This window comes from Petromyzon marinus, chromosome 44 (genome assembly GCF_048934315.1).
Source record: "Petromyzon marinus isolate PM22_M1 ecotype Great Lakes invasive population chromosome 44, UKy_Petmar_22M1.pri1.0, whole genome shotgun sequence".
In the NCBI taxonomy this organism is placed as follows: Eukaryota; Metazoa; Chordata; class Hyperoartia; order Petromyzontiformes; family Petromyzontidae; genus Petromyzon; species Petromyzon marinus.
In genome coordinates this window covers 4890580-4900256 of record NC_133710.1, presented here as the reverse complement: position 1 = coordinate 4900256, position 9677 = coordinate 4890580, and the positions used below count along the sequence as shown (strand labels likewise).

The following is a 9677-nucleotide window of genomic DNA, read 5'->3' as shown; positions in this document are numbered from 1 at the left end:
GTCCTCGATTATCTTGCAACTCATTTCCATTACCCTCTTTCCGTGGATTGCCGCGCGCATCCGATTGCTCTTTCGGTGCGGTTTCGCGTTGCGCCGAGGCGTCGTTCACCGTGATGTCCGACGTTTCGCTCCACGACTCGGCGAGCGACTGAAATCTCGCAGTGGCGCTCGGAGACCAACGTCGGACGTCGCGCGCAACGGCCAGAAAACCGCACCGCGGAGGTGTACGGTGACCGTTGCGCGCGAACGGCGGTCGTACCGTATCGTGATGTTCGGCACGGTGTCTGACGTTTCGCTCCAGAAACCGGGCGATTCTTCAAGGAACTGAACTGCACAAGCTCCCGGCACGCGGAGCGAATCGCCGGACGTGGTGTGCCAGCGTGCCGAACAACACTCGGGATACAAACTACCGACATGCTACGTAGAAGTCGCTGTAGTATCTGTGTATTTGTGTTTTTAACTGTTTTCGCACCGTACAAAGCGAACCGCGCTAATCGGAGGTGCGGGGAAGGGCAAAGTAAACACTAAAAGCAGTTTTAAAGAAATGCGTTTTCAATCTAGATGATTTAAACGTGCATAGCGGCAGTGGATTCTTAATATCGGAAGGAAAAACGTTCCAGACGGCCGCAGAAGCGCATCTGAAAGCGCGTGATGAGGTGACCGTCTTTGTTCGATGGTCAGCCAAAAGCCACCGCTGTGAGGATGACCGGAGTTCACGTGATGATGGTTTACAGTCCATGACGAGATCACCGAGGTAAAGTTGTCCTTTACTTTTGTAAAATATTTTCTTTATATTGATCATTTGGGTGCGTCTTCTCTAATGCCTTACGTGTACTTTGTCCACAAGGGCCCTCGAGACCTCCTTCGTGGCCGTGACGAGGGCCGGCCGGCCGCACTCCCGGGCCGGATAGACCCAGGCGACAAGGGCCCTCCCGCTCGCTTTATAACCGCTCCCGCGCACGGCCCCGCGTGCCCCCCACCCACCCCCACAGGCTGTTACAGCCGAGACTACAACCACGCGCTCCTCCGCGACAACCCCATCAACTAACGCCATGCGCGGGGCAGTGCTGCTCTTCCTCCTACTCGGCCTGCTGGCTGCCAGCGAGGCACGCAAGAAGAGGTCCAAGGGAGATGGTCAGTAACAGCACCGGGGACTATTAGGGGGTTGCACCGATGTGGTATGTATGTGCGCACGTTGAACTTCTTTCGAACAAACCGTACATAGACAACCGTGCTCATCGGAGGTATCGGAGGTACCGGGGGAAGGACAACACACTTAAACACAAAAGGCAGTTCTAAATAAATTAGTTTGTCAATCGAGATTATTTAAATGCGTAGTTCAAGCGGCTTCCTAATATCGGAAGAGCGTTCCAGACGGCTGCAGGAGGGCATCTGAAAGCACGTGATGCTGGGGACCACCGTCTTTGTTCGACGGCCAGCCAAAAGCCGCTGCGTAGGGTGAGAGGATATTAGAGTAGGGGTCGCCACCTGTCCAGGGTTTGACCCGGAGGTTCAGAGCTGGATAGCCCGGTAATCGGCGTCTGTGCTCAGGTGGCAGGATGTTGATTGGCAACCGAGAGATTTGGTATTGCAGTGTTGAACTTGATTACAGACTACCGCGCAGTTTATATAGATCGAGGCTGACGGAGTGATAAGTCTGGGTTTGATCTACGGTGGAAAAGGTGGCTACATTACCACCGACTTAATGCAATCATCAACTCATTCACTCATTCATTCGCCCAGTCACTGAGTAAACTCGTCCACTCACCCCGTCTAATGGGGTCGCCACCTGTCCAGGTTGAACCAGGAGTGTCCCAGGCATTGGACGTCTCTGTTCGGGTGGTGGTGGTGGTGGTGGTCATGGTGGTGACAGGATTTGATTCGATTGACCTAGGCTGACCGAGATAAATGTTGTCCGAGTTTGGTCTACAGTGGAAAAGGATGCAGCCCTGTACTCGAGTAAGTTCTTGACATACCGGGCTCATTCAGCGGCGGTTAGGTACCCCTGCGATATCCGCCTCATTAACAAAGCCCCCTTGTTTCATTGCGGCCCAAATATAGGCTAATTTACACCTTGCAATGCTCCGTCAAAGAGGTCAGCGACTGATAACATCAATGCTGATAGTATCTAACCACGAGGTGTAAAGTCAGTGGTACAGGTGGCTCAGTGGTAGTCGAGTGGTTTGGGGGGTTGATTCGGCCTATTATTAACCCATTAACTGTCAGCCCGTACGATCTACCCCGTATTCTTGTACAGGGAATTGAGTTTTCAGGTCCATACGGCGTACAGCCGTTTCAATCCGGGCATACAAATGTAATATAGGGCACTGATAAGGGCTTAACAGGTATGTATTGGTGAGTGTACTAGTGGTTCGTGTAGTAGTGGTGATTGTCTATGTATTTGTGTTTCTCCCTCGTGATGGGACTTTGTAGGATGAACGTTGAGATTTATAAGGGCACGGGGTGACCAATAAGGTCTGAATTGATCTGTAATAAGGTATGGCACTGATAAGGGGTTGACAGCTGTGTTAAACCCTCCACCTGGGTCGATAAAAATCGGCACCAATTTTGTGTCGAAGTCAACAGCCGTTCATTTATTGGACCAACCCGCCGCCGCAGTCAATTATTTACGGGAAACTGCCATCACTATACTTCTTGTTTTTATTATTTAAGACTATTTGGCTGCTGTATATTTCCACGTGATAAGCCACTTTGTTGAGCTGTCATTTGGGACCAGGTCGCTTCTAAAAAAGAAGTTTATACCTCGTTGGGCTTTACCTGGTGAGAGAAAAAAAAGAGTTTTATTTGTGTATATTTTTAAAGTGATTTGTTTGCCTTTCCTATACTTTGCACTCCTATCGTGTTTTTGCATGGTTTGTTGTAAGCTTCTGACCCCATGCCCCACACTGGACATCTGTGACAAAGAGCTTCATAGCTCATCGGATTCTGTATTGATACATCTCGCATCGTCGTATCGCGAGCAATGAAACCGCGTTGACGGTAAATTCATGTCCTACGGGGGTGGGGGCGGTCAATGAATGTCCATTTGTTCGGTTGTGTTCGTTGCGTGCAGGGTTTGGGGAACACATCGACTGGGTGCCCACTCTGGAGACCGCTCTGGAGAAAGCCAAGGCCAGGTACTGCGTGCGGCTAAAATCAGAATATTTGTTCATACTGGAGGAATCCGATGAGCTGTAAAGCTCATTTTTTCACAGATATCTAGTTGCCGAGCCCGGCCACAGCTCCTCTCAGACAGGGAGGAGAGGCCAGTAAAGCTGTTGTGATTTGCTGCGCTGTATGTTGAACTTCCTTCGCACACCGTACGTAGCCAACCGAGCTAATCGGAGAACCACCTCGCTTGTCGGCGCCAAGTAAGGTGGGTCTCCATAGCTAAAACAACCATACAGTGTAGACCGGTGGTATTAGACAAAACCACAACCCAATGCTGAACCGCCTGTAAATCACCCAAAGGGGATCACACTGCAGCAGCGACATCACCCCCCTCCCCCCCTACTGCCCACAATAACCTGCAGGACCCTCCGTACAAAGAGTGAGGCTTTCCTGAGTAAGCAAGCGTAATAATAATAATTAACATGCTCTCTGTGTTGTTCTGTGGCAGTGGAAAGCCGATCATGCTCGTTCTGCACAAGGATTGGTGTCCCCGCTGCCAGGGTAAATCCCCATGCCTCGCGTCCTGACACGGTACTCGGTGGTAGGCTTTCTCCTGGTGCTCAGGTTTCATCCCACGTGTATTAACGCTCACTAATTAGGAGGTAATATCTTCGTATCTAGAGGACCGCAGAGCATGGGTAATTGTTGGTAGCACCGGCTCACCGGTGGTCCTTTCCTGCCCGTCTGTGTTTCCTCCTCGCGCCTCTGAGAGCGAGCGAACACTGTGCAACGGCGCGTTACAAGTTCTACATATGTACTCATTAAGTCGGTTGAATTTTAGTGAAGAGTCCGCTGATTGGCACTCGCGAACGGACAAACGCCACAGCGGTGGGGGTGAATAAAAGGCGCAGACGCAGCCCTGCGATTTTCCTGCTCACGCCACTGCTCGCAGACGGGGCCCTCCACTCCTCGAGCGAGCTGTATGTCAGGTGTTTGGCCTACTCTTCCACGCTGACCACACGTCTTGAAAGAGGTGGGCGTACCCACCCTTTATCTTACCACCACCACCACCACGAGCAAACCTGCCGATTGGCTAACTGTGGGTGATTCCCATTTATAACGCTGGGTGGACAGAGATCAGGGGAATTCATGTCCCTTGTCCATTACTTTCAACTGCCGCACCCGGAGATGGAATCAAACCGGCGACCTTCAGGTTGCAAGTCCTAGCACGCTGATGACCGTTACACCACCGCCGTGGCAGCTGCCTTCGTTTCTCGGTTTTTCAAAAAGTCGTAGCCGTGATCCGCTCATTGCCATAGACATTTATTTCTAAACGTGACGCAAAACCGGTAACCGTTTCTTTTTTAACCAGTTTAGTCAGATATTTTAAAAAATGACAACGCTACTTCATAAAACGATGACACGGTGAGCATCGCTCGCGTGACTCTATCCAGTCCATTACTGCCGTGTGTGTCCAGGCCGTTACTGCAGTATGTGCCCCGCATGACCTGTGTTGTTGTTGTTGTTTTTGTTTTCGTCTCCAGATTTGAAGCCTCAAATTTCCGGGAGCACGAAGATTTATCGAATGAGCGGGGACTTTGTGATGGTTCAGACAGAGGTGGGTCGCACACGTACTCACCACCATCATCATCATCTGTCTATCTAAACTAGCTCTAGCCTCCTGTAAGTCACGCAAGAAGGGAGTTGGAAAGGATGAAGATTATCCCGCACTTATACTGCACGGCCTTCTCCTGGCAAGCCAGAGTATGGCACATGATAATTGCCTGCAATCTACCAACCCTCGAGGACCTGCACACGACAAGGTCCATGAGGCGAGCGAGGAAGATTATGGCCCATTTCTCCCGTACTGGACACTCTCTGTTTCAGCTACTCCCCTCCGGCAGAAGGCTTCGGTCCATCAGGACCAAAACCTCACGCCATAAAAACAGTTTCTTCCCATCTGCTGCTGGCCTGTTAAACAAGGCTAAGGGCTAACACTGTTTTTAACATTTGATCTACATAACGACACCTTGCCGATATTAACTATGTTACCCTATTTGTATTTTTTATTTTTAAATTATATCTTAAAGCTATTTAATATTCGATATTTATTTAATTTTATATACTTCAGCCCCTTGGTGTTAGACTTTTAACCCTTATTATAGTAAGACTTGTTTAAAACTTATTTAAGATTTTAGATTCCTATATGTTGAATGTATGCACCATCCTGCCAAAGTAAATTCCGTGTCGGTGTGAACTTACATGGCGAGTAAAACCCTTTCTGATTCTGATTCTGATGATCGACACCCAAAAAGAGTTTTACTCTTTGTTTGCTTGCCACCAATCCTCGCTGCTGCCTCCACAAATGCTGGATTATAGGCCACGTGCAGCATAACCACCACCGCTGCTGTCAATCAGCAGGACGGTGGCAGCGGTGGCGTTTGGGATCGTCTGACGTTTGGAAACGAGGCCAGAGGTCGAGTTGGCACGCTCTGAAGGCGAGGCCAATTATGAAAGTGGCTGATTCATTCATCGTTTTTTTGGGGTCAGACCATCGTGCCGGTATAATGTTTAACTATAACCCTCCACCACCCAACGACAGAGCCAATCAAGTTGTCAGCTGATGGGCGAATCACCCGGCTGGTTTTGGTTTTTCAGGACAAACCCGGAGGATGAGGAACGTTGAAAGGCCCGAGCAAACTGTTGACACTTTTTCTGGACGACGGTTTGCTGGAGACGACACCCGGCATCGCCAGGTGTTTAACAGCAGCTCAGCTCTCGCGTGAAAGAGCATCCTGGTCCGGGTGCTCAAGTGGAATAACGTTAACGGGTTGTGTATGCGTGTGCGTGCTGGGCAGGAGGACCCCCAAGGAGACCAATTTGCGTTGGATGGACACTACGCCCCGCGCATCCTGTTTCTCCGTGAGTTATGGGCGCCAGTGTAAAATCTCCGTTAAATTCTGCACATTCTGCTGCTGCGCACCCTGCTGGACATCTGCTGCACTACCTGATGAATGCCCTGCTGCACTACCTTCTGTACACCCTGCTGCACTACCCATTGCACAACCTGCTGCACCCTGCTGCACATTTTCTGTACTACCTTATGAATGCCCTGCTGCACTACCTGCTGCACTCCCTGCTTGGGTAACTGTTGGCACCGGCTCACCACGTGGCTACCTTCCTGCTTGTCTGCAGTTCCTCGCGCCTCTGAGCCATCTTCTGCTTTCGAGAGCGAGTGAATACTGTGCGCCCCGTTAAGAGTTGAATTTTTTTTATCATCATGATGGAAGAAAGGCTCAAGTGTTACGTTCTCTGTGCAGATCCAAATGGGCAGGTGATGAAAGAGGTCTACAACAAGAGTGCCCATCAGTACAAGTATTACTACTCTCTGAGCAAACAAAGTAAGTATTTCGTCAAGTGAACCCTTTTGCTGCTTTGCTTTCGTCTGTCTATAATCAGCCCAAGCCTCCTGTAAATCATGTGACTTCTGTGTGGTCACCCCCACGCTGAATCCCTTCCTTCTCCTCCCCGCCCCCTGCGAAAACAGACGCCACGCTCCGTGCAACAGCAGCGTCGAGGCCCTTCCTCCCGATCCTCATCTCTCCTGACCCTTTTCTCCCATTTTTCCATCCTTTTCCTTTCTCTTCTCTCTTCCCTTTCCCGTCCCTTTCTGTTTCCAAACATTACATTCTTGACTCCACTCCCCTTCCCCGTGGTGTAGCCACGGGAATAAAGTTGCTCGTTGTTTACAGAGCACGAGTTTTGTACGGGTGGCAATGACTAAACCTTGCAGAACTTCGCGAATTATTGTGGCATTTTACACTCTTTGCAGCTGCACAGGTAAAGTCAGGTTGTATAATCATCCACATGTCCTCATGCTCTCTACCAAACCATGTTCACGAATGTATGGACCATCAACTCTTCCACATGAGTGCTCAGCAGTGGCCTATGCTTAGGCTGTGTAATGTTTTCACTCTACTGTTCCTACACTGAATATCAGCAGTGCTAAATTGGTTGCCATGGTTGCGGTGCAGTGGTTAACCATCGTTGCTCACAGCAAGAAGGGCCCTGGGTTAAATTCCCGACTCGGGGCACCTTCCTCTGCGGAGCTTGTACGTTCTCACCCTGTGAAGGTTTCCCCTGGCTCCTCCTGTTTTTGTCCCGTAGCTTAAAACAGGACACACACACACACAACTTAACTGGAATCGGCCAATCATCCCTCACTGCTGGAATATTACCTGCAAATCACTCAAGTGGGATTATACACAGCAGCAGCAGCAGCAGCAATAACATCGCCCGCTTTTTCTAAAACCTAAACTAACACTCAACAATTTTTTATTTCACCAGGTAAGCCCCACCGAGCCTTATCGCTATTTTTCAGAAGCGAACAAAACGACAGCTCAAAGAATTGGCTTATCATGTAGAAATTTATAGTGGCGTTTAAGGTACTCTTAAACGCATGTTTCTCAAATGTGGAGGGAAAATTCCACGTGACCACGGGAAGAACATGCAAACTCTGGAGGACCCGGACACAAATCCATGATACCCAAGTGAGAGAGAGAGACATGCAAACTCCAAATATAAAGGCGTCAGGGTCGGGATCAAACCCACAACCTCCTCCATACCACGCGAGGTTATTAATATCTTGCTGAGGCTTTCGTGGGTAAACAAACGTTATAAAAATACAAAAGTAACAAGGATAATATAAACAGCATTATAATTATAATCGTCTCGTTTATAATGTAACGTTTTGCCCTCTCTTGAACGCAGTTGAGGAATCCATGGACAAGGCGAAGGAGTTGGCCTACCGTGAGCTGTAGTGACTACACCACAACCAACACCAACACCACCATCATCATCATCGGACCACCATCGTCTCCACGTGATACCACCGTGACAGCTGCCCTGCTGCCTACGTTGTTGCGAAGACATCACCAGAATCGCCGCACGTCTCTCTGTCTCAATACGTTCACACTTCAAGCAGGCCACACTAACCCAACGAACACGCTGAACAACGTTGGGTCAACGTTATTTGGCACGTAGTCAAAACCAGTTGTTGTGCCCAGCGATTGCGCTCAATGTTGGCCAGGTTTACTGGGATAAAGCTCTGCTTGCCTACCTACACACGTGTGTGTGTGTGCTGAGCCGTGCAGAGGATTTGTAAATAAAGAAAACCGTCATGGTAACGTGGAATTTCGACGGCGCACCTCCTCCTCACTCGCGTCGTTACACCAAGAAGCGCCGTTCAAAGTGGTTCCACATCGCGATCGATAATCGGGGCGACAACGGCCACAACATCATAGACCATTCACTGTACAAAGGAACGTGCAAATAAAAAATATACAACCAAACTGCAATCTCCGTCGTTCGTCTGTCTCCTGGTACACCAGTGGTCCTTGAACTTTACTGCAGCCTGCACCCTTTTGGTTCTCGATCGTAAAAAAATGCATTATGTTAATAAATACGCAGGAGTTTTGATGAAACAAAGTAAGTTGTAACGTACGTGCCCGTGCTGAATTTGTTTTCGATTCTAAACAAAATCTTGTCGTGTCTCGCATCCCCAGAAAGAGCATCTCGTGTCCCCAGGGGGTGCGTACGCCCCAGGTTAAGAATCACTTGCCTTATATAATGCACACAAATGACGAGTATGATGATAATAATACTGTAATGGTGAAGTCTTCTTCTTTCGTACGGCTGATGTAAATGCAGAGCAACGACTACAGTTTCACATTTAGGTGGGTCAAGCCAGAGAACCGCGTCAGGAGTAGCGGAGTGTATCATCGCTGTGATGTCTCCTTCGTATTTGTGAACTGGGGGGCATTGCGTCGTTATACGTTGCTGGATGACCACAGCCGCAATTATATACAGCTGTTACAACAATCGAGGATGCGGTGGTGGGGTTTTTTTCGCCATGTGTTCCAAAGGTGTTTTTGTTGTTGCTAAGAATGATTAAGAAACACGGTTCTAACTTAAAAAAAATACTGCGACTGGGCACGGCCCTCAACAGGTTCAGGACTGCTCATGGCCCATACCTCGCCAGCCTCCAGCGATGGGACATAAGAGCAAAGCCCCTATGTGCCTGTGGGGTGGAGAAAATCGTGTACCACATCCGAAAAGTCTGCCCAATCCACAAGCTCAGTGGAGGTCAACTCGCCCTCAACGCAGTTGGACGGGAAGCAACCGCTTGCCTTTGGGAATTTGCATTCGCTAAATAAATAAGTTGAAATGTCATCTCCTTCGTGAATGGAAAATTAAAGACAAGCCACAGTGCTGTGATTACGGTCAAGCAACCCAAACAATGGACCGTATCAGCACCGGGGAGACGAAATCATCCGGGCGTGGTGCTGGCCACCCATCCCATTATGGGCTGTGCCGGCCTTAATAGGTGCTCGCGAACAGCACTTGCCCCCAACAGTGTGTTGAGACTATACGGGGGGGGGGGGGGTCTTTGCTATGGCCAAATTTGCGCCGGTTTGAAACTTTCAGGATGGTCTGCTTACGATTCACCATGGGTTTAACTCGGCCGGATTGTATGGGGATCTCGAAAATCAATTAAAGATCTGGAC

The 9677-nt window shown here is 49.3% G+C and overlaps 1 protein-coding gene across 3 annotated transcripts; it reads left to right on the top strand.

Moving 5' to 3' along the window:
- Positions 1 to 3: 3 nt before the first annotated feature.
- LOC116951997 (thioredoxin domain-containing protein 12-like) lies at positions 4 to 8491 on the top strand. Of its 3 annotated transcripts, none has more exons than XM_076073949.1 (8): positions 4 to 75; positions 993 to 1134; positions 3074 to 3137; positions 3620 to 3672; positions 4656 to 4729; positions 5970 to 6033; positions 6432 to 6512; positions 7882 to 8491. In XM_076073949.1, exons 2-8 carry the CDS (start codon positions 1053 to 1055, stop codon positions 7929 to 7931), a joined length of 468 nt encoding a protein of 155 aa, XP_075930064.1. In that variant the 5' UTR covers positions 4 to 75; positions 993 to 1052; the 3' UTR covers positions 7932 to 8491. The 3 variants fall into 3 exon arrangements, with proteins under 3 accessions (XP_075930064.1, XP_032826852.1, XP_075930063.1); XM_032970961.2 differs by lacking the exon at positions 4 to 75 and adding an exon at positions 121 to 370; XM_076073948.1 differs by lacking the exon at positions 4 to 75 and adding an exon at positions 121 to 754.
- Positions 8492 to 9677: the final 1186 nt, after the last annotated feature.

Bases quoted from the DNA above. Each gene is read 5' to 3' on its own strand.
- LOC116951997 (XM_076073949.1), top strand. From the start codon at position 1,053: ATGCGCGGGGCAGTGCTGCTCTTCCTCCTACTCGGCCTGCTGGCTGCC. The intron at 3,138-3,619 runs GTACTGCGTGCG...GTTCTGTGGCAG, and splicing joins CTGGAGAAAGCCAAGGCCAG to TGGAAAGCCGATCATGCTCG. The intron at 4,730-5,969 runs GTGGGTCGCACA...CGTGCTGGGCAG, and splicing joins TTGTGATGGTTCAGACAGAG to GAGGACCCCCAAGGAGACCA.